The following is a 24,873-nucleotide window of genomic DNA, read 5'->3' on the forward strand; positions in this document are numbered from 1 at the left end:
AACACTCCAGACTCCTTGTTCAGTGGATGGACATTGGCAGTTTCTTCTGCCAGCTCTTTCTCAGTGGCCAACACCACCACAATAGCATCAACTACAGGGCTCCTACTCCAGTGTTTCCTGTCTGCAGGGGCATTAAAATCCTATTTGACTACTTGGGTATAGGCTTGAAGGTGTCTGGTTCCTTCCACACACAGCGAGATACTAAATTTACCAGGGCATCTGCTGGGGGGGGGCACCCAGGACAGAGTTGGGCCCATCCCAAATGCCTCCAAGAGAACAGATGACTCTGAGGAAGGAGGTTGGGCAGACCATCCATCTTTCTGCTTCAGGATCTCCAAGATGTCTCTGAAGGAGATGTCTTCAGGTGAGGATCGGGAGGGATCCTTCCCCCTAATCGAAGTCAGTATCCTCAGTTAAAGACTCCAAAGGGGAGTCTACATGCCTCCTTTTACACAGCCTCTTCCAAGGAACTTCCTCAGCTGGGTGTTCTGGGAAAGTATCAAAAGAAAGGTATCCATCCTGAGCAGGGATATCTTGGAGGCCACTTGGGAAGGGAAAACCTGTGGCGGGATGAGAGAGAGAGAGCAAGGCCTAGATTCGATGGATGTACAGAGGCAGACTGAGGAACGTATGGTCGAATTTCCAACCCGGGAAAAGACCCTGTCCACTACCTGAAATTTTGAAGGACCAGGCAAAGCCCTATCTGGTTCCCCCAGAGCCAAAACTACCAAGGAAAAATGGCCAGGACTTACACCAGATCAATGGCCTCCAGAACGGATTGGACCTGATGGCTGCAAGAAGGACAAAGATAATCCCAGTCCCCCAGACCTGACACTGACGCCACAGCTCAGTGACTTGCTCTGCTCTGAAAAGGCCAGAATGGGGCACATCAAGGGCATTCTCAATGTCGAGAAGGGAAGCTTCCTTTGCACTGGGTCCAACATGCTTAGCAGTCCCGCATCCCTGAGATGCCTGGGAACATATCGGAGAAGGAGTCCTGATAGGTTGATCTGGGCAGCTCACGGATCTGACAGGGGATGGAGCTCAGACTGCCCCCATTTGGATCTGAGCCTTAAGAAACCTCCTCATCATCCTGTCCATGTCCACCATGGACCACCTTCTTGAGGAGTTGGATGAAGTTGACCAGGGAGGCCAGGAATGCTTTGACCTGGAGGATAGAGCTGGGGACTTCGGCGAGGTCCTAGGATCCAACGGAATAGGATCCAAAGCAGGAACTGACAAAGGTTTTGGACAGATGATGATAATCTCACCCAGATCCAAGGAAGCTGTAGGATCCGATAAGGAGTTGACTTCTGGGGATCCAAAGTAGTTGTACCACAGACTTCTTGGGCTTCTTATGCTTGTGAGTGTCCTTCAGGAAGGCAGGGAGGGACCTCTTTTTGGACTCCTTGGGAGCAGAGGAAGAAGCCAAGGAAGGGGTCTGAGCCTCCGGAACCAAGGGGGGGAAGAAGGCCCCTAAGAATAAGTTTATTCCATCTGTCTATCAGGGCCCAAGGGTTAAAGGCAGCACAGACAGAACAACTGGCTTTTAGATGGTCAGCGCCCAGGCAGTACACACACACTCCTTGTAAGCATCCTGACTGGGGATTTTATGCCCAGAAGAACTGCAGCATTTGCAGCCAGGAACCGGTTTGTCAGCCATACTGACAGAAAAACCTGCCAAATTCAATGGACAAGAAAGGCAAGTTATAAACAGCTCTAAAAAGCACCGGAAGCTTAACAATACTAAGGTAAACTCAGAAGAGAAAAGACAAACTAGCCTACTGAAACTAAAGGAAAACTTTTAAGATATAACTTTTTTATGTTGAAAAAAGAAAAAGGTGCACACATGCATCGCATCACACACACACACACACACACACACACACACACACACACACACACACACACACACACTACTATAAGGAGAGAGGGAGGAAGGAAAAAATATAGAAGCTCTTACAAATCGATGGATTAAATTATCCAAAAAACAACCAAGCTTGAGAGGAATGGACTCTACGTTTGACTCGCTGGAGCGGCAAATGGGATCTGAGATAGCTGGATGGATGCAGGGCATTGTGGGTATAAGGGAGGAGATTGATAGTCGGATCCAAGTCTGTGGAAAGTGGCCGAGCCGGCTCCGAGGGTTAGATCCGAGACCCATGGCCGGCCTTAGGCATAGGCCAACTAGGCGGCAGCCTAGGGCGCCGCTGTAGCAGGGGCGCTTTTCCAGTATTTATTTGGTGTAGGTAGACCAGGTTGGGGGCACCTGGGTGGTGTGGGGGGGCACTGTGGAGCCCTTTTGCCTAGGGCACCAGCTGACCTAAGGCCGCTGCTGCCGAGACCCTACTGTTAGAAAGAATGAAGAAGACAACATCAGATCCATATTTAAACCTTCAAAAAATGGACCTGGATGTACTCCATGCCTTACTCAGTTTAGAAAATGCATTTATTAAAGAGGGCAACATCTTCCCCTGCGTAGGGGCATCACATTTCCAGCTTCACACACATAACTGGAATTAAAAGGCTTTAAATAATCAATCGAAATAAATGTGTTTAAAGTGACATATTCCTGTTATATTACCACCTATGTAAATAAAATCCTGTAATGTAATAATTTTAGTATATATGCTGCATCTTTAATTTTATATTTAAGATACATATTCGGGGGGGGGGGGCTTTCATTATGCTGGGTAAGTAAAAGTGCAGTGGTTTGGAGTACAAACTAGAAATTTCATGGCTATATGCCAGCAAAAAGGAACAACAAAATGTACAAGTTCTCAATTCCAAAACTTCTGGCTCCACCCCCCGCCCAGTATGTTGACAATTTACCAAGATGCTGTTGAAAAGGAATACTTGAAAACTGAAACAGTTACTTAAAAACAGGATTGTGATATGCAACATATGTTAATGAAAATTCATATCATCAAGCATCATTCATTACACAGATATTAATGCAATTAGTGTTTTGTTCAAAGCCTTTTATCTTTATCTTTCTTCTTTTGTTTGCAGTCATCAGCTCCCTAGTCTAGACAATGTGAATAAATGCAGACTGTTAATTACTGGTTACAACAAATTAAACTTCCAGTTAATTCTAGAATGACATGCAACTGAAAAAAAGAGATCCATTTATTAGCCTGCAAATGGGGAGGAATCTTCAAAGACAATGGAAGAAGAAATACCGTAATGTAAATTTAAATGCATTTCTATTTCTTGGAGTATATGAAGTGCTGTGAATATGGTATAAAAGTTTCTTTTCTGAAATCAGAAAGGTGCTTAATCTTTTCTTAAACACCTCTAAACCCTTTAAAAATCAGTCTATCGATGGAGTATAACCACGGTCAGTGACAGCCACCCCAGAACAGTGGCAGAAACTACAAAAGCTGTTAAATACTTTGGTCTGACACACTTATGAACAAAAAGTATCTAACAGCTTTTAAAGTTAATAGTTCCTCAGAGGGACACTTCATTTCTACCTGCTGTCTGTGTGGCAGCACTAAGCGCTTTCTGACTTTGAAAGCTGTAAAACAATTCATGGTTCTATTCTTTTTTCCTGTAAATAGTAGTACATTGAGCAAGTAAAGCTTCATGTACTATAAACAATTATGTTTGGGTCTCTATGATGATAGCTTTTATTATCTGTTCTTGACATGGATGTCAATATACATTTCTCAAGAAGTCTATATCATTTAATTGAAATACGTATTAATCGAATACACATTCATCGAACACTTCAGCCTTCGTCGAACACTACACATTGAAATTAATTTCAGCGAACCTCAGACTTTTTCCCAGGGTTAAGAAGAACTTGCCTATCATCACAGTAGTGCCCTTTTCTCCACTGTAGTGCTGTGCAATCTCAGAGTAGAGTTAGTATATATAGTTGGGGGGGGTGAAATCCCCCACTTGGGTGGGTTTGATTTAGTGTGGTGTGTGTTCCGGAGTGCTAGTGGGTGAGTGGTTCCTATCCCAGGAAAAAAGTCTGACGTTTGCTGAAATGACCTTCGATGTTTAGAGTTCGATGAATACGCATTTCGATTAACTGATATAGTCCCCTTCTCAAGTTCCACTTCACTCCACTCTCATAGTGAATTTCTTGACATCCGCATCTCAATCATTTAAGCTGGCTCTGATTAGAGGCCCAGTTATAATTATTATCATAACCCTTTTTTGTCAGACACCTTCTCTGACATAACAAATAATACATTACGCATTTTCTTAAAAAGATAAAGCAATCATGTTAAATGTTTACTGCTTAAATATTTGCCTCACTAACAGTCTGTCATACAAACACAGATCTGAAAGGACATACACAAAGCAGCAAAATAGGAGACTTCAAGATGTATACATTATACAGTTCAAAAACTTGTTTGCCACAAAACACTGTCACTACATTTTATTTATACAAAAGTCTACACATCTCACTGCAATAAAACGTACATGGTTACATATCTGGTGCACACATACTAAGTAGCAAATACTTCTGCAAGATGAAAGCTTACATTAAAAAGGACTCCGATGTGCATTTAAGCTAAATATGATGTGTGTCAATATATTGTACCTAACTACATATATCTATGTCTCTCTCTCTCTGTATATATATATATATATATATATATATATATATATATATATACACACACACACACACACACACACAAATATGTTGCAATTCAGTGAGTACTGTAGTACTGTACACACACACATATCTATATATATATATATATATATATATATATATATATATATATACATAGAAAGAGAGAGATAAATAGACAGATAGATATCCTTCTACAGTCTCAAGTTTGTTTTTTCTCTTCTCACATTTTAAATTTTGTTGTAATTTTAAAATTGTATTGTTCCAATTTAATATTCTGTTGTGGGATGAAATTGGTCATTTGTAATCAGTGCTTTAGCTAGGTTAACAAATTAAAAATAAACAAATAGATAACGGCACTGAGCTGAAATGATGTTCACTGACGATTATGCTGTGTTGAAGTGAGACACCTTAATATAACTAAAAGACACAAATTTTGCATACATGTGATTTGTATGTTCATATGTTTGAAGAACAGTGTACTGGTTTGAAAACAGACTTGCACTTTACCTTTTAGTGCAATGACTGCGAAAGAAAGAACTGAATAAAAGCCTAGTAAACCTTTGCAGATTAATTCTGCTATGACCACCTGTGCAGCATTGCACTCACATACTCGGGCTGAAGACACAAGTAGATATGCTGTGTGACTACAGCCAACAGGAAGGTGAAGGGACAGTTTTTTTTTTTCAGTTCATGTCTATCTAAACTGAGTAGGGAAAAAAGTGATGGCACACATAACTTAAAATTATATTGATGACAGTTGGACATTTTCATGCTGGAAAGGAGGATACAGTGCCAAAAATGAGAATTTTGATAATTTAATCCACCCACCAAACCAATCACTGTCTTCCTTTTCAAGAGTTTTGTTATATATATATATATGTGTGTGTGTGTGTGTGTGTGTGTGTGTGTGTGTGTGTGTGTGTGTGTGTGTGTGTGTGTGTGTGTCTACACATATATATATATATATATATATATATATATATATATATATATATATATATATATATATATATACATAGAGTGGGGGTTTGATTCTCACAATGGGTAACTGGCTAGAGATTCTAAAAAAAAAAATAATTTGCCGGTAGCCTAGTACCAACCTATGAACCTATAAATATTGCGGGAAGAAATATCCAGGGAATTGTTATGGCTAGGCTTGCATAGGCCCTAGGGCCGATAGTCTAGTACCAACCTATGTATGTATATATATATATATATATATATATATATATATATATATATATATATATATATATATATATATATATATCTGCCTATAATCTATAACAAACCAAAGGTAAAAAGTTCACACAAACTATTTAGTAAAAACTGCAAGAAAACTCAGCCAAACTGGCATTTTTCACTGTGTGATACCTGAAACCTCATGTAATGGAGACCAATGGGATATATTTAAATGATCCCTTAAAGACATTAACTTTTTCAGGCATCACAATTCTGAATGCCAATGACTTTATACTTTTTAAGTCTAAAGTCAAACCTCACTAGCTGTGGACATACATGTTTTGGCCTTTTTACTAAAGTCATGATCAGTAAAGTATAAGTGAATGATTTGGCTATACTTTAGAACTTTAGAATCACTGGGTCTTTAAACCCAGCTGCATAGCTCTCAACCTTCCATCTTCAAAATGAGGAACACTACCTCTCATAGTGTGGAACAGATGAGCAAAATGTGGGACACTGTCGAACAGCTTACTACCATCTTCAGCTAGGAAGCCCACAGGATAAAGTGTGCTTCTTTACACTTATAAAGCATTCTTTTAATGAATTAATAAGATTCAGTACTATTTACCATCAGTTAAAAACATTCCTAACTCTGAATGTGTGACAGACCCTATCAATGTGGGACTTCGAGGAACATCGGCTTTTTAAGACCCAAATTGATGAACGTTTCTCGCAATGAGGTAGACTTGAGATGTATGCTCAGTTGATGCCCATGAATATTATAGTGCCTGCAAAGTATCCCAATTAACATCCAAACCAAATTGTAAAAAGGTCACACAGACAAACCATTCAGTAAATACTGCATGAAAAACCCAGCCAAGCGGGAGTGAGTTTTCACTATGTGATACCTTTAAACTCCTGTAATGGAGGCCCATAGGATGCCCCGTTAAGGACATCAAGTGTTTCAGCTATACAGCTTATGCTATGCTAATTAGGTCAATAAAAAGACTGAAACATGCTTGCCTACAGCTAGTGGGGTTTGACTTTACTGGCCTGAATGTTTCCATAAAGACTTAAAAAATAAAAAGTAAATGTCATGGGCATTTCACCACGGTAAACAATTTCTCCAAAGCCAACTTCATGATTCTTAAGACAGAAGTGGTGAACTTCATGACACCCATGCAGATGGACAATACAGTTACAACTGCTGAATCATACACAAATGCACTCTATAAGCACTTACATGAGTGCATGGATCGTGCTATCCCAAGCAGAACCAAGACGCTATCCTCCAAAAAAAGGAAGCCAATCTGGTGGTCCCCTGCCATAAACAAACTGTACAACAGAAGGAAGAAACTGTTGCAAAAGATAGTAAAATCCCATGAGTGGAGGAGCTCCCTGGTCAGCCTCAGTAAGAAGCTGAGATCCCTTATAAGATCCTCCAAAGCTAGCTACAAAAACAAAATTGCCACTAATTCTAAGGACAACCACAAAGCATTCTATAGCTATGTCAAGAATCTCGATGGCAACACCCAGATCTGCTCTGAGTTACAGCACAATGGCACAAAAATTATGGAACCAACTAATATTGCCAACATCCTGGCAGATAGGTTCAGTGCTAACTTTACCCCCCACCCCCACCCCCTAAAGGGTCCTTATCTATACAGGAAGAATGCAGAGTCCCTGTAATCACAACTATGCAGGTAAAAGCTGCACTCTCTAAAGCCAAAAACACAGTATCCATGGGACTGGACAAAATCCCAGGCTGCGTTTTACATGAACTTCAGAACGAACTGGCTCCCCACCTAAGTATCATGTTCAATAATAGCCTTGCATCAGGCTTTGTGCCACTGAAAGGTACACAGCAACAGTTATCCCACTCCACAAAGGGGGAGCCACCAATGATCCCGGGAACTATCGCCCTATTAGCCTGATGAGCCTGGTCTGCAAGGCCATAGGTTCATAGGTAGGTTAGGCTATTTGCCTGAAGGCATTTATAAGCCTAGCCAGAATGTGTTAGCTTTTGCTGCCCCTATAGATTAGTTCCCTGTGCCTCTGTCCAGCAGAGCCACTGAAGTGATCCCCGGGGTAAACTTTCTATTTCCCATCTACTCGTCAAGGTTTCTCTTGAAGAGTGTTAGTGAGGAGCTCTGCCCTATGTAGATTGCAAACTTGTTCCAAATCACGGGAAGTCTATGTGACAGGAATCTATCCCTTCAGCATGTCCTATTTACTGTTGTGGTGAAGTTTAGATCCCTAGAGCGTGTGGCTCGAGGGGATAAGCTTTTCTTTAGGTGGAGCATGTCCATCAGTTCTGGGTTGGACATGGCCTTGTATGTCAGGCAGAGATCACTTCTGAGTAGGCGGTATGCAACCGAGTACAGCTGGAGTTTCTTCAGTCGAGATGCATAGGGCATCTGTTTGAGGCCAGTGATCCTCTTGGTGAGGTACTTCTGTGGTCTTTCCAGCTGTTGCAGGTGTCTTGTAAGATAAATCCCAAATGGGGCGTTGTACTCTATGATGGGTCTGATGAGCGATGAGTAGAGGGGCACAATGACCGCTTTTGATCTGGATGCGAACCCTTTTGTGATAAGGTGGGCCACGTAGAAGGATTTTCTAACCACTTTGTCAATGTGATTATCAAAGGAGAGTTTACTATCTACTTGGGTCCCCAGATCCCTTATTACATCTTCGGTATTTAGGGGATTACCACCTATGTGGTAGTTTGTGGGTACTTTGATTTTTCCAAAGGGGAATGACTATGCATTATTTGGCACTTAGCTTGAGGCTATCATTTTGACACCAGGTATTCGTCTCAGTGAGACCCTTTTGGAGGATGTCTGTGTCAGCCAGAGAGTCAATTATAGCCCCTAGTTTGCAATTGTCTGCAAACTTGGTCAGCCATAGTCCTCCTGTGCTTGCCTGTACCTCTGAGAAGTATATGCCGAACAGGAGGGGTCCTAGGACTGAGCCCTGCAGAACGCCACTTGTAACCGGTTTAGAGTCAGACCTAGCTCCCGCAACTCTTACCATGTGGGTTCTGTCAGTGAGCCAGTTGGCAACCCATCTTGTGTCGTAGGGGTTTATGTTCAGGCTGGTGTGCTTGTCAATAATACCAGAATGGGGAATGGTGTCAAAGGCCTTTGCAAGGTCTAGGTAGGCTGTGTGTACCACTTTTCCCTCGTCCATAGCCTTGGTAACTGTCTCAAAGAAGTCCACCAGGTTTAAGAGGCATGATCTTCCCTTAACAAAGCCGAACTGGGTAGGGTCCAGTGTTTGGAGGTTCCCAATGTCGCTGTTAATGAGTTCCATGATGATGCGCTCCATAGCCTTGCAGACCAAGCTAGTCAGGCTTATAGGGCGATAGTTCCCGGGGTCTGTTGTGGTTCCACCTTTGTGGAGCGGAATAAATGTTGCTGTGTGCCACTCTATGGGTACGTAACCTGTGCAGAGGCTGAGTTTGAACACTGTGTTTAGGTGAGGGATTAGTTCATCTTTGAGCTTGTGTAGGATGCAGTCTGGGACACTGTCCGGTCCCACTGATGCTGTGTTTTTGGCTTTGGAGAGGGATGTTTTAACCTGAGTGTCTGTGATTTCAGGAGCTCTACATTCTTCTGGTATGGTTATAGGCCCTTTTGGGGGTGAGAGGGGGGTGAAGTTTGCGCTGAACCTGTCTGCCAAGATGTTGGCAATATCGGTCAGTTCAATGTATTTTGCACCATTCTGCACTAACTCCGAGCAGATCTGAGGATTGCCACTTAGATTCTTGACATAGCTAAAGAATGCCTTGTGGTTATCTTTGGAGTCCTTGGCAATTTTTCTTTAGAAACTCACCTTGGATGATTTTATGAGGGATCATAGTTTCTTGCTGATACTGATCAGGGGTGTCTTCCCTTCTTGGGATTTTACTCTTTTCTGTACTAGTTTCCTCCTTCTATTGTATAGCTTGTTTATGGCAGGAGTCCACCTGACTGGTTTCCTTTTCTTGGAGGAGTGAGTCTTGGTTTTGCTTGGGATAGCACGATCCATGCATTCTTGTAGGTGCCCGTAGACTGCATTAGTAAAGGATTTTGCAGCTTGGACAATGTTATCCTTTAGCATGGGGGCTTTGAAACTTTCCACCTCGGTCTTAAGTAACGTGAAGTTTGCTTTTGAAAAGTTTTTCACGGTGGTTTCCTTGTCCGGGGGTGGGGGTGGAATATGGATATCCAAAGTGATTTGTTTATGGTCAGATCTAACCAGTGAGCGGTTGACCTCCGGTGTGGAGCACCGGTCGCTCATGTTGGTGATGATCAGGTCCAATATGTTGTCACCTCTGGTGGGAGTGTTGGCCAGTTGAACGTATCATGACCATGGAACATATCATCATGGAACTCATAAACAAAGACATTGGTAACCTCCAAACTCTGGATCCCACCCAGTTCGGGTTTGTGAAAGGCAGATCATGCTTCCTGAACCTGATCGACTTCTTTGAGGCAGTCACCAAAGTCATAGATGAGGGTAAGGTGGTTCACACAGCTTATCTTGACCTCGCCAAGGCTTTCGACACCATCCCCCATTCTGGAATTAAAGCTAAACCCACTAAACTAGGTATAAATCCCTACATCACAAGATGGGTTGCCAAATGGCTCACTGACAGAACCCACACTGTAAAAGTTGCAGATTCCAAATCTGACCTCAAACCAGTGACAAGTGGAGTACCACAGGGTTCAGTCCTGGGACCTCTCTTGTTTGGTATCTACTTCTCTGAAGTACAGGCTAACACAGAAGGCCTCTGGCTAATGAAGTTCGCAGATGACTGCAAACTAAGAGCCATAGTCAAGTCCCCAAATGATGTGGACATCCTACAAAAGGGCCTCGCTGAGACAGATGCCTGGTGTCAGATGCCAAAAAGTGCAGTGTCATCCCCTTTGGTAAAAACTCTGTACCCATGAACTACCACATAGGCAGCAATCTACTTAACACTGAATGTGTGATAAGAGACCTTGAGACCTAGGTGGACAGTGGTCTCTCCTTTGATAGTCACATTGCCACAGTAGTCAGGAAGTCCTTCTACATGGCACACCTCATCAGAAAAGAGTTCTCATCCATGAAAAAAGAGGTCATTGTTCCCCTCTACTTGACACTTATTAGACCCATTATACAGTACAATGCCGCTTTTGGAATGTACCTCACAAGACACCTGTAGCAGCTGGAAAGACCACAGAAGTAACTCACAAAGAGGATTACTGGCCTCAAACAAATACCCTACACTGACCGTCTCAAAAAAATCCAGCTTTACTCCTTAGCATATCGCCTATTCCGAGTTCATCTCTGGCTAACATATAAAGCTATGTCAAACCCAGAGCTGTTGGACATGCTACACCTAAAGAAATCCCAATCCCTCCGAGCTACACGCTGCAAAGTTCTTCATTAGCACTCTTCAATAAAAATCTTGACGAGTGGATGGGAAACAGGAAATACACCCCGGCGATCACTTCTGTGTCTCTGCTTGACAGTGGCACAGGAAGATAACTTTCTTGGGTGGCGTAAGCCAGGGAACCTTGTTGGCTAGGCTTATGTAGGCCCTTGGGCCCATAGCCTAGCACCTGCCTATGAACCTATTCAGCTGTACATCTGAAATGCCTGATGTGCTAAAGGGGTTAGTTGCATATATATCTTGGGCCTCCATTACAGGAGGTTTAAGGTATCACACAGTGCAGACTGGCTGTTTTTTTTTTCTTGTAGTGTTTATATATTTATGTATTTGTGTATGGCCTCCTGTTAGAATTTTGAGACACTTCAATGTGAAACTTGAAACTCTGAAAACTGTGAATCTTCAGACTGCAACAGCAAAGTTCATTACTCAATGTTACACCTAAAAATAATTTTTTGTAGTAGACAGTCTCCACTGTGCCCCATGATATGGAGGAGTAGATCCCCACACAGCCACTACATACAATATATATGTGTGTGTGTGTGTGTGTGTGTTTGTATATAGATATATATATATATATATGTATGTATGTATGCATATATATATATATATCTATATATATATCTATATATATATATATATATATATATATATGTATGCATATATATATATATATATATATATATATATATATATATATATATATGTATTTTCATATATATATATATATATATATATATATATATATATATATATATATATATTATATATATATATATATGTGTGTGTGTGTTTGTATATATATATATATATATATATATATATATATATATATATATATATATATATATATATATATATATGTCTGTTTCAAAGGATCAAAATTTTAGAACATCGAACCTCTGATCATCGAAGACCAAGGGATCGAAGTTCTGAAATATCGAACCTAAGAAAAAAAATCTAAAATGTGAAAACTTCTTATTTCACGTTTTTGCAGGGGGACCAAGCCCCCCTGCACCCCCACAACCCCTGCTACTTAAATATACCAATTCTGATATTGCACAACAGTGAAGAAAATGGTAAAGTTCCCATTCTGCACTGTACGGCAATCTCCATTCACAAGATTTTATATATATATATATATATATATATATATATATATATATATATATATATATATATACATATATATATATATATATATGTGTGTGTGTGTGTATATACACAAACACACACACATACACACATATGTACTAACTCTGAAATCACTGTACTTTGGAGAAAAGAGAATGCCCCAAGATACAGCAATTTTGGACTTTGTATCCCTGAAAACACACTTATACTCTCACAGATCTGACGTTTGCAGTTATGGTTCCCAAACATGTAACTGGCACCCATGTAAGATATTTATTTACTGTGAAGAAAATCTATGCAAAAGGTTCACTATCTGAATAAGAAATTTGAGACTGCAGTAAAACTTCTTTTTTTCAAAAATTTCTTTATTGCAGTTTTTTACGTTACAACATATACGACATTATACAATAAGATAAACACAACATACAAAACATAACATTCTATATACAATATATACAAAGAAGTCACTTCAAAAATCCAGTTTTTGTACTAAGTACATATTCTGCAATGATAATAAGACTAAAACAGTACCATTAGTTGTTTATTACATATACTAGGGAAAGTCAAACTAAAACCTCTTTATATAGGGTATGTGGTTTTTTAATCAACTTATCTACACAAATATTTATAAAATGACAATGCGAAAAAGGTTCTAAGTATATCCTTATTGACTGTCTTACATATATTGCATATTTCACTTTTAGATTTAATATTTTTACCTCTTGAGAATGAAATCTAATAAGTATTTAATTAGGAATTTAATAAGTATACGTTGAAAGTTGGTTTATACAACAGTGCCTCCTCCTGAACCCCCCAAAAAACAAAATTGTTGCTCTTCATCCCTACCCAAAAGTCTCCACAATGTCATTTTACAGTAACCTCTAACAATGGAACTACCATATCCCCAGACACTACAACTCGATTCTTAGGCATCACAATAGACCACCACCTTAACTATGATGATCATATTAATACTACTATAAAGTCAGTAAACAGAAAACTAGGCTCCCTTTATAGAATCAAAACCTTCCTCACACCATTGGCCAGAAAAAGAAGTTATGTACCTACCAAAACGTTCCATGTTAGGTGTCTTCATCTCGCCTTCTTTCTTGCTGGTTGGGATTGGAACCGATCCTCGGCTCCGACTCGGCCATCTTCAATAGCTCGAGAGCTGTTTACTGGCTTGAGGCTACCCCTTATCCCATGATGCCTAATGATAGCTACCCAGATCTCGTTTGAAATAGCTAACTCCAGACATAGCAAGAGAAAAGCCAGTCCAAAACAAATAGGTTGACTATACCTGCCATATTCTCTAAGTCAGTAGAGGAAACAAACCAGAGAACACTCAGCCAGTGAAACAAGAACACCTCTTGGTCCAATAGGACAGGGGGACGGAGGGTGGGACGCAAGAAAGAAGGCGAGATGAAGACAACTAACATGTAACGTTATGGTAGATACATAACTTCTTTATGTTGTTGTCTATCTCGCCTTCGTTCTTGCTGGTTGGGACAGCGTCCCTAGCACCTAATATCCTGGGTGGCTCATTGGAACAGACTCTTCAGAACAGTGGAACCAAAGTCAGCTCTGCTCCTGGAGACCATATCCAGCTTGTAATGAGAAATAAAGGTATGAGGATTTGCCCACGTAGCAGCTGCACAGATAGAATCCATTGGCAACCTAGACTGGAAGGCTACAGAGGTGGCCAAGGCCCTAGTAGAATGACCTTTCGGTTTGATAGGTAACGCTTTGTTCTTTAACTGATAAATGAAAGTAATAGTATGAGACAACCATCGAGATAAGGTCACCTTGGAAACTGGGAGACCTTGTTTGCCTAAGGCATAAGAAAGGAATAGTTGGTCCGACTTCCTTATTTCCTTAGTTTTGTGCAGGTAAAAACACAATTGTCTATGAATGTCCAATTGGTGTAATTTGTACTCTGCCTTGTTGGTGTGATTAGGGAAAAACACAGGAAGGTCTATAGATTGGTTTACGTTATTTTCTGAGCAGACTTGAGGAAGAAAAGAAGGATTAGTCCTCAGAGCAACCCTGTCCTTATGAAAAACCAAGTATGGAGGACGAACACATAGCGCCTGAAGTTCGGAGACATGTCTGGCTGAAGTAATAGCTACCAGAAAGAGTGTCTTCCAAGTTAAAAACTTAATGCAGCAGGATGCTGCTGGGTCAAAAGGGGGCAGAATTAAGGAAGTTAGGACCAAATTAAGGTCCCAAGGAGGAGGGGGATCTCTCACTGGAGGCCTAAGGAGAGTTGTCCCTCTCAAAAAAGCTTTACAGAACTTATGAGACATAATGTTAGAATTTGACAATCCAACATGAAAGTTAGAAATGGCTTCTAATTGATCCCTGATCGTAGCAGAAGCAGACCCGGAATGAAAAAGTTGTGCTAGGAATTCCAGAATTTCGTGGACTGGGGCTGAAAAGGGATCTATGTTCCTAGCCTCTGCCCAACAAGAAAAACGTTTCCATTTACTAGCATAAGTTTTCCTGGTTGTGGACTTGTGAGAGGAGACAATAATCTCACGTACAGCCAGGGAAATGCTGGGAAGCCTGGCTAAGGTTGGAAGTGGAGCAACCAAGCTGTGAGCTGGAGAGTTTGGAGGGATTGATGCAACCTGCCTGACTGATGAATCAGTAGATCTGGAATCAGATCCAGAGTCCAGGGCTGATCGAGAAGGTAATGGTGCAGGAACGGGAACCATATCTGTCGAGGCCAGTAGGGGGCAATGAGGATCATTTTGCAACCCAACGATATTGCTTTCTGTATGAGTTTTGGAATCAGGGGAAACAGAGGAAAGGCATAAAGAAGTCCCTGAGGCCAATCGTGGACTAGAGCGTCTCTGGGTGTGTGACCTGGAAGCAGAAGAAGGGAGAAGTAGTTGCTGCATTTGCTGTTGAAGGGGGTGGCAAAAAGATCGCAGCAAGGCTGTCCCCATTTGCGGAAGATAAGATCCGCAACTTCCTGATTCAGAGACCACTCATGAGGCATGAGGATAGCTCTGCTGAGCCTGTCTGCTATGACGGTGGACCTCCCAGGGATGTACGTCGCAATCAGAAAATGTTGGAAGGAAATCGCCCACTGCCACAGTCTGAGTGCTTCTCGACACAGGGGGTAGCATCTGGTTCTGCCCTGCTTGTTGATGCACCACACCACTGACATATTATCTGTTTGAATTGCAATGGTCCCAGAAGGAAGAGAGTCCTGAAGGGCTTGCAACGCTAGGAGCACGGCTCTCATTTCTAGGACGTTTATGTGCAGATGGTACTCGTGAGGTTGCCAAGTGCCTTGGACTGTCCTGCCCAGATAATGCCCCGCCCCATCCTATCAGGGAGGCGTCTGTGGTCACTGTGGCTACCGGAGGGGGCTGAATGAAGGGTCTGCCCTGAGTCACTAGTGGGGAGACCATCCACCATGAAAGGTGCCTTTTGCATGCTTCTGTAATCAGGATCATGTGAGACATGGGCAGCTCTTGGAAAGACCACTGTGTGAACAGAAGCCACTGAAGGATCCTCATATGAAAGCAGGCCAGTGGGATTAGAAGAATGGCTGCTGCCATGGAACCCAGAGTTTGAAGGATGAACCTGACTTGGATCCTTTTGCTCTGCATTAAAATCTGTACTTGCTGACGAATTGTAGACACCCTTTCTAGCGGTAGCCTTGCAAACATGTTCCTTGTGTCTAAGTATGCTCCTATGTAAGTGATAGATTGACAGGGCAACAAGGCAGATTTTTCTAAGTTTATTGTAATGCCTAGCTGGGAGCAGATTGTGATTGTGTAGTCCCTGGCTTGTAGGAGTTGATGCCTGGTAGTAGCAGTGAGGAGCCAGTCATCTAGATATGGAAACACCTGGAATCCTCGACGTCTCAGGTGAGCCGTGACCACTGCCATACATTTGGTGAACACCCTGGGGGCTGTGGTGAGACCAAAGGGCAGAGCTCTGAACGAATAATGACTGGCTTCCAGCCGGAAGCGAAGAAATCTCCTGGAGCACCTGTTCATCTTGATATGGTAGTACGCATCCTGAAGATCTATCGAGCACATCCAATTGTCCTGACCCAGAAAGGGTAGAATGGACTGTAGCGTGACCATCCGAAACTTTGTTCTTTGTACAGACCTGTTTAGTCTGCTGAGATCCAGAATTGGTCTCCAGTCCCCTGTCTTTTTTGGTACCAAAAAGAACCTTGAGTAAGTTCCAGATCCGTGCTGGTCTGCCGGGACTTCCTGGATGACTCTTTTTTTCTAGCAGTTTTGAAACTTCTATTACTGCTTGGTCCTTCAGATTGGGTGGAACATCTGGAAGGGATTTCTTTGACGGTAAGGGGGGGTTGATGGAAGGGAATTTTGAAACCTCTGGATATAATGGACCGCACCCATCTGTCTTGCGTTAAATTTTGCCAGGCTTTTGGGTACAGTGAAAGTCTTCCCCCGACTGCCTCCAGAGGTGAACAGCCGGGCAACCCTTCAGGGATGCTGAAAGGGCTTATCAGAGAAAGATTCTCTGTTACCCTTGTTCTGTGGACCCCCTCTGCCACCAGGGAGGTGTCTGTTATTATTCTTTCCTCCTCTGCCTCTGGAGGAAAAATCACTACGTATGTCAGGCAAGGCTCCCTGGGATTTTCGGAACCACATCTTGCCACTCGTCTCACCTTTGGGGTAAGGTCTAGAGGGAGTGGAAAAACGGACTCCCACGGCAGAGAGAGTCTTGCCTTCTTGCTCACACCTAGTCAAAGTGTCTTCCACCTGTGGTCCAAAAAGAAAGGAACCATCAAAGGGGGTGTTGGTGAAGGACGCTCGAAAGGGTTCTGCAAAGTTACACAGCCGCATCCATGCATGCCTCCTAAGGGCCACACCTGTACCTGCGGCTCTACTCGCACCATCGGCTGCATAGGAAATGAGCCTCATGGAGGAGTTAACTACAGAATTAAGTGTCGCCAGCTGGGAAGCTACTTTAGCTTGAGCTCCCTCAGCTGATGGATCTTGAAGGGTATCTCCGAGCTCTTTAAGGAGATCCCTCTGAAGCCAGGTAAAATGACATAAGTAGTTCAGTGACTACATAGAGAAGGTCGCTGAAGCGAACATTCGCTTTCCCTATCTGTCCATCGTCCTAGACTCCTTGTTAGGTGGATGGACAGACGAAGAGGACTCCGCTAACTCTTTTTTGGTGGCTGCTGTTACCACAATGGCATCAACAGGAACACCTTTAGTATGGAATTGCTTATCCTGGGGTGCTGTGATGAATTTACCAGGTCTCCTCAGAGTTGGTTCCACTGTATCCAGAGCTGACCCAGCCTTTCGAGCCACCACTGCCATGACTGGATAGAAAGGCGGAGAAATCCAGGCGGTGGAAGGTTGGGAACCGAAAGCATCCAGAAATACAGACTCATCCTCGGTAGGGGCTAGGGGATTCCAGTTCCCCCTCTGCTTAAGCATTTCTAGGATGTCCGAGAAGGAAACATCTTCAGAGGGGGATCTCAGGGACCCTTCCGAATCATCTAAGTCTGTATCAGAAGTGACAGACTTGGGGGAGTCAATGTGCTTCTTCTTGCACTTCTTCTTACAAGGGGGCTCCTCTGAATGATCAGGGGAGGCCTCGGAAGAAGAAGAAACACCCAATGGGGTGTCCTGGAGCATCGGTTCCCTACACTTGGGGTCTGGAGGAGGAGCAGAGGTTGGCACAGGCACTACAGGGGATGGAGCCAGTGGGGCTGATGGTGGAGCTGACTCAGTGGCCAGCACACTCCTCATGACATCGAAGGCATCCCTGCCACAATGCAGAGAAAGCTCCGGTTCCGAGGAAATAGGAATCTTTCTCCGTACCCAGGGAGACGGCTCTGAGGCCGATGTAGGAGCCGAGCTCACCTGCGCAGAAGCTCTGAGAGGGAGAACGGGGTCGGACAAGGGTCCGATGCCACTCACCCCCCTCGGAGCCGATGAGGGAGCCCCGGCGTCCAGATCCCTCGACGGACGGCACCACCGAGGGGATCGGAGCCAACGTCAGAACCAAAGGAGATAGAGTTATTGGAGCCGACGGTTACACTACTCGAACCCCAATGAACTCCGGCTCCAAACTCATTAGAGTCGGAGGAGGAACATCGAGAGAAGTGGACGGAGATGACACCTGTTGAGGAGGGATGGACAACATCTTGGCAAGTGCCTGCGCCTTTAGCAGCCTACTGACCACTCTCTCCACATCATGATCCGACAGCCTAGAGGATCGAGAGGAGTGAGAGGATCGGTGACTACGCTCGCTCTGAAGTAAAGGAGACCGAGGAGCCGAGTGCACCAATTCTAGTGAAGGGGACCTCAGCCTCTTGTGGCTCTGCAAAGGCTCCGAAGTCTCTGATGGAGCCGACGGGGAGATTGTCTTGTTGGTGCCAGCCGGAACTGAAGTGGAAGGTAAAATCTGAACCGAAGATTACTCCGAACTTGGAGCCGACGGCTTGGTGGGTTTAGGGGATTTCACAGGCTGAGAGCTCTTGGCCGGTGAATCCTGGGGTTTTAAAAGACCCCTAAGAATAAGCTTATTCTTACGCTCCTGCAGGACTCTTGGACTAAAGGCGTGGCAGATAGAACAAGAGTCCTGCAGGTGCACAGAGCCTAAACAATAGACGCAAGAAGTGTGCCCATCTGTCAGAGACATTTTCTGACAGCATGAGTCACACTTCTTGAACCCAGAAACCTTGGATTCCTTTGACATCCTTAAAGAAGGAAAACAACAATTATAACAACAACTACCAGAAGCAATACACAGTCTACACAAAAAACACACTCTACTATAAGACTATAGCTAAAGGTTTTTTTTTTTTGTTTGTTTTTTTTTATGTAAATAGGAAAGCCTCTAACTTAAACGCTAGCCTATGAGAGAAAGGTAGTAGGAAAGCCTCTAACTTAAACGGTTAACCTGACAAGAAGAAGTGGGGGGAGGGGGAGGGGAGAACTCTCTAAGTTAAACAAGTTCTACAAGAAAAAGAAGGGATACTACAACTAAACATTAACTATCACAAAACAAGACTAATGTTAATAATAAAACACTAAAAGTGTTGAATTCGAGAGTAAGAAAGTTGTACAAAAAACTTTATATGAGCCTGAGCCAGAAAAACGACACCTCACAGCTGAAGCAGCAAACGAGATCTGGGTAGCTATCGCTAGGCATCATGGGATAAGGGGTAGCCTTGAGCCAGTAAACAGCTCTCGAGCTATTGAAGATGGCTGAGTCGGAGCCGAGGATCAGCTCCGATCCCAACCAGCAAGAACGAAGGCGAGATAGACAATTTAACATCTACCTTTGCCCAAACCCACCTTATCTCTACCCTGTTTTATGCCTCTGCCATTTACACCAACCTATCTAAAAACAACCTGAGCAAACTAGCAACCAGCTACAATAACATTGCCAGATTCTCCACAGGTACCCCTTTTAGAAGCCATCTCTGTCACAACCTTAAACAGCTGGGATGCTAGAACTGCAGAACCAAATTCATTATCAACAACTTACTATCACCCAAAAGATTCTCTATCACCCTATGAATACCCCAATCCTCTCTAGTCTGATTACCCCATACAAGAATCTTGAAATACTACGCTCAGCTAATAAGCTACTAGTTTCCACTACTAAATGTAATAACAAGGCTGGAGACTCTGTATTCTCCAACACAATAGGAAAAGCCTGGAACCAACTTCCTAATGAGCTCTCTTCTCTTTCTTCTACATTGCTCTTCAAAAAATATCTCAAGGAATACCTCATAACACACTGGCTATGCCCTTGCTCTAACCCTGACTAACATCCCTTTCGCTATCTCCCGCTCCCTTCACTCATCCTCTCTATTCTGTCCTATGATGTCTATTTGGTTTAACTAAAAATGCCAAACACTACCTAAATATTAAAGGATCCTGCCTCTCAGCTCTATTAAACGAGTGATTTACTCTAGAAGTACTCACCTTCAACTTATCTGTAAGCAAACATGAGTATGTATGCCTGTACCCAGACCTCTGATGTAAAATAACTAATCTCGTTTATTTTTTATTTTTTCATATTATATGTTATCTTAAGTTTTTTTCTCTTGCTGACTCTGTACACTTTTTCATGTCTGATCTAAATCAATTTTAATGTCACTTCCTGCTATTGCATATATTGTATGTTATGATACTATTGCATTTAATGTATAATTGCATATATCGGAGCTTTTCTCCCCGGGCCTCTACTGAAAATGGACGTATATATAGTTAGACTAGCCCAGTCAACAAATGTAAAATCAAATAAAATAAAATAAATAAATAAATATTCCCAATACTCTTGGTAATATTTACGTTTCTTAGTAACATATAGTAGCTTGTGGGAGGCAATGTATTTCATTGCTACATTTCTAAAACCTTCCCATGTGAGTGGAGTTGCAATAATGCATACTTTACCCACTCAAAAAATTTGCAAATTTAATAATAGATACTCACCTGAATGTCCTCACTGCAAGAAACAACCAGCAGATATTCTACATGTTATGTGGGAATGTAATAAAGGTCGTAACTTATGGTGTTCACTAAGGGCAAGACTAGAGAAAATGGGCTACCAAAAAAGTACTTTATCCTGGGAAACAGTTATACTGCACATAAATATGAATAATCTTCCCATAGTCTTACAGCATGTCCTCACCACCATATGTTCTCTAGTCAAATTCTATATTACTGCTAGATTTCCATCTAATTCAAATTCTACAGTACTGCTAGATCTTTCTAAAGCCTTCGACACCATCTCCCATACACACCTTCTCCTTCATCTTGCCAACTTTAATCTCTCCCCTAATACACTATCCTGGTTCTCCAGCTACCTATCTGACAGATCTCAAGCTGTCAAATGGAAGAACTCCTCCTCTTCCTTCTTGCCTACACCTACTGGCGTTCCTCAAGGATCCATCCTCGGACCCATGCTTTTCAACATCTTTATAAATAACCTTCACACCGTCATCCCTGACACTACAGTCATCCAAAACGCTGATGACTCTACCTTGGTCTGTGCCGCCCCCAACATTCCTGAACTACTGACTAAAACTCAAATAGCATTTTCCACTACAGAGAACTGGATGCACCAAAACCACCTTTCCCTCAACTCCAATAAATCTAAAATAATAATTTTCCTCCCCTCCAAGGTTTCCTCCTTTGACAAAAACACTTTCAATGTCCTAAGCCAATCAAACACTGTGATAGAAGTAGTCCCCCTCTACAAAACTCCTTGGCATTACCTTAGACGAACACCTCAAATTCGATCTTCACATTCAGCATAACATAAAGAAAACCCACCAAAAGCTAGGTATGCTATATAGGAACAATTAATTTCTTTCCAACTCCTCTAGGCACACCCTGGCAATCACCTACCTCCCACCTTCTCTTCTATATGGAGCCCCTCTCCTAACCAATCTGTCCACTTCCAACACCTCTAAACTTGAAGCTTGCTATAATAAGATCTTCAAATGTGCCACTAAATCCAAAACATCAACTCACCACTGCCTCTGCCTTCAATCTCTGAATTGGTTAGAACTCCCTAACCACCTAGACTATCTCCAACTAACCTGCGCTCACAAATTAATATTCTCCCCTGATAAATGCCCAGCCTTAAAGAACATTCTTCCCCCTTACATCCCAAACAGATCTCTGAGATCTGAACACCAAAACCTAATCTCCATTCACAAACCCAAACGTCCCGCCGGCCAGCTTCTACTCTCCTTCTCTCTAGGTAAAAAATGGAACTCTCTCCCTCCTTCTCTTAGGACTATACCTAACATTGAATCCTTCAAAAACCAACTCTTTCTACACCTATCTTCCAAATGGAAATGCTCCTGCTTTCACCCTACATAACTCTTCCCACTAAGCTCTCCATCCTCCTGCTCTACTATACTCTTAACCTTATTCTAATTTCTCTAAAGAACCTGAACTAGCTGACTTTAAATAAACTCCAAGCTTGTAAATATTGTGAACTTCCTAAGAGTAAAAAAAAAAAAAAAAAAATGTGTTTTGCTTTTTTAAATTGTCTCATGATGTATATTACACTTGCTATTTTTTTTTTTGAATGTATGAATCTTACTCTTGTATTTCATCTCAATCATTATGTAACCTTTTTTGTATTTTGTAACCTTTATTGTACTGTATTGCACATGGAGCTTTTCTCCTCGGGCCTCCACTGAAAATGGGCACTTCTTGGCCCAGTGGACTTCCCTGGTAATCAAACTGAAAATAAATAAATAAAAAAATAAATTACAAAGAATTGCAGTAAAACTTCTTACCTTAGGCAGTGGCCTGCCATCACTTGTCAGTTCCTGGTAGTTATACCATGTTTTTCCATTGCCACTGAATTGGATACGAAAAGATGTGACATATGTGTCAAAAGAGCCAGCTCCTTGTACAACAACACCTGAATAAAAGAAGCAAAGCAAGACTGAATTAGTATATAGCGATGGTAAAATATTCTTCTTCTTCTTTGCAGAGTTTAGTATTAAAAGTCTCTTTTTTATAAAAACTAGTACTGTACTTACCATACGTTCCATCTGAGTTGTTGCTTTTCATTTGTCTTCAACCTGTAGAACCTGTACCTTGGAATTCAGATCTGTACAGGATCTAACTTGGCTGTATACTCCAGCATCAGATTCAAAATCCAAGCTCCTCCCCTACCCATAATGCCCCAGTCTCTCTCCTCCTGTCAGATCGAGGTTGTTGCAGAACAGCACCAACCCGATTACCGCATAAACCACTTTATTCCTGAACAAAATGGCAGCGACACAGAATCAGCTTAAGCCAAGAAAGCCAATGGTTGCTTCTGCCCAGTCCACTACCCAGCCCAAAAAAAAGGTAGGGGGAAGGAGGGAGGGACGGTTGAAGACAAATGAAAAGCAACAACTCAGATGGAACGTTATGGTAAGTACATAAGTAGTTTATCTGAAGTTGTTGTTTTCATTTGCTCTTCAACCTGTGGAACAGAGTCCCTAGCTACAGATATAACCCTGGGAGGTCCTCATGGAAGGATAGTCCGGAGCACAGCCGAGCCAAAGGATGCTCTGCTCCTGGAAAGGAGATCCAATTTGCAATAGGAAATAAAGGTATGCAATGAAGACCAGGTAGCAGCAGAAGAAATATCATAAATAGGCACCCTGGACCAAAATGCCACAGAAGTAGAGACTGATCTGGTGGAATGTGCCCAGACAGGGCCCAGTGGGGACAAACCTTTGGACCAATAGGCCAAAGAAATATACTCAGAAGTCCAGTGAGCAACAGTAACTTTAGAAACAGGCTTTCCCAAATGAGGCTTGGAGAATGAAACAACAAAATGATCTGATTTTTGCAAATCTTTGGTTCTATGCAGACAGAAATGCAGCTGCCTGTGTACATCAAGTAAGTGTAATTTGTACCCCCCCTTGCCCCCTTGTTTTTGAAATTTGGGGAGAATGCTGGCAAATTAATAACCTGGCTAATATTTGATTCAGAATCCACCTTCAGAAAGAAGGATGGGTTGGTCCAAAGGGACACTGTCTTTACGAAAGACCAAATAAAGGGGCTTAATAAATAACAGCTGAAGTTCAGTAACCCTCTTGGCTGATGTAACAGCCACAAAAAGGCTGTCTTCCACGATAACAATTGCAAGTCAACTGAGACAGCTGGTTCAAATGGGGAGAAACCAAGGCCTGTAACACAAACATTAAATCCCAAGAAGGTGTGGGGTCCTTAACTGGAGGCCATAGATGAAAGGTACATTTCAAAAAGACCTTACAGAGCGTTGATGAAGTTAAGGAAGCCAAATTTTCACCCACATGGAAATTCGAGATAGCTGCCAACTGAACTTTGACAATAGAAAAAATAGTGCCATTATTAAAAATATGGGCTAAAAAATCCAGAATGGTACAGTAAAAGGATCCAAGTCATACTGAGAAGCCCAGATTAAAAAAAAAAAAAAAAAAACGTTTCCATTTGCTAGAGTAGATCTTCCTGGTAGAAGTCTTGTGGTCCGCAATCAGGATATTTTTCACAGGAGAAGACAGCCCAGGAGTCCTGGGTATCATGGAAACTGGAGCAGTCAAGCAGTGATCTTCAGACTGACCAAATCTGGGTGAGGAATTCCTGATGGGTGTGTGAACAGATCTGGAAACAGATCCAGAGTCCAGGAAGGGCACACTAGATGAGACCACAGAGTGGGGAACCAAATTTGACAAGGCCAGAAAGGGGCAATGAGGATGCCTGAGCTCACCAGCCATCGTGCTTTCTGGATAAACGTGGGAATCAGAGGAAGAGAAGGATATGCATACAGTAGACCGGAGGGCCAAGCATGGACTAGAGAATCTCTGGGTGACTCCCCTGAATGGGGGATCAGAGCAAAAAACTTGCTGCACTTTGCTTTGGAAAGAGAGGTGAAAAGATTGCAGCAAGGATGACCACACCTTAGAAAGATCCTGTCCGCTACTGATGGATTCAGAGACCACTCATAGGGCATCAGAATACATATATTGAGCATCTACACTAGAATGCTGGAGTTGCGCGGAATGTGCATTGCC

The 24,873-nt window shown here is 42.4% G+C and overlaps 1 protein-coding gene across 1 annotated transcript in view; it reads right to left on the reverse strand.

Annotated features, from left to right (window-relative positions):
• LOC122797804 (SCO-spondin-like) overlaps window positions 1-24,873 on the reverse strand; it is a 4,708,783-nt gene that overhangs the window by 2,834,595 nt on the left and 1,849,315 nt on the right. Inside the window, exon 44 of the mRNA XM_044066325.1 lies at window positions 22,618-22,745. Coding sequence (XP_043922260.1) covers window positions 22,618-22,745 — 128 coding nt within the window. The remainder of the gene's footprint in view (window positions 1-22,617; window positions 22,746-24,873) is intronic.

This window comes from Protopterus annectens, chromosome 3.part1 (genome assembly GCF_019279795.1).
Source record: "Protopterus annectens isolate FY-2018-M chromosome 3.part1, PAN1.0, whole genome shotgun sequence".
Lineage (NCBI taxonomy): Eukaryota > Metazoa > Chordata > Ceratodontiformes > Protopteridae > Protopterus > Protopterus annectens.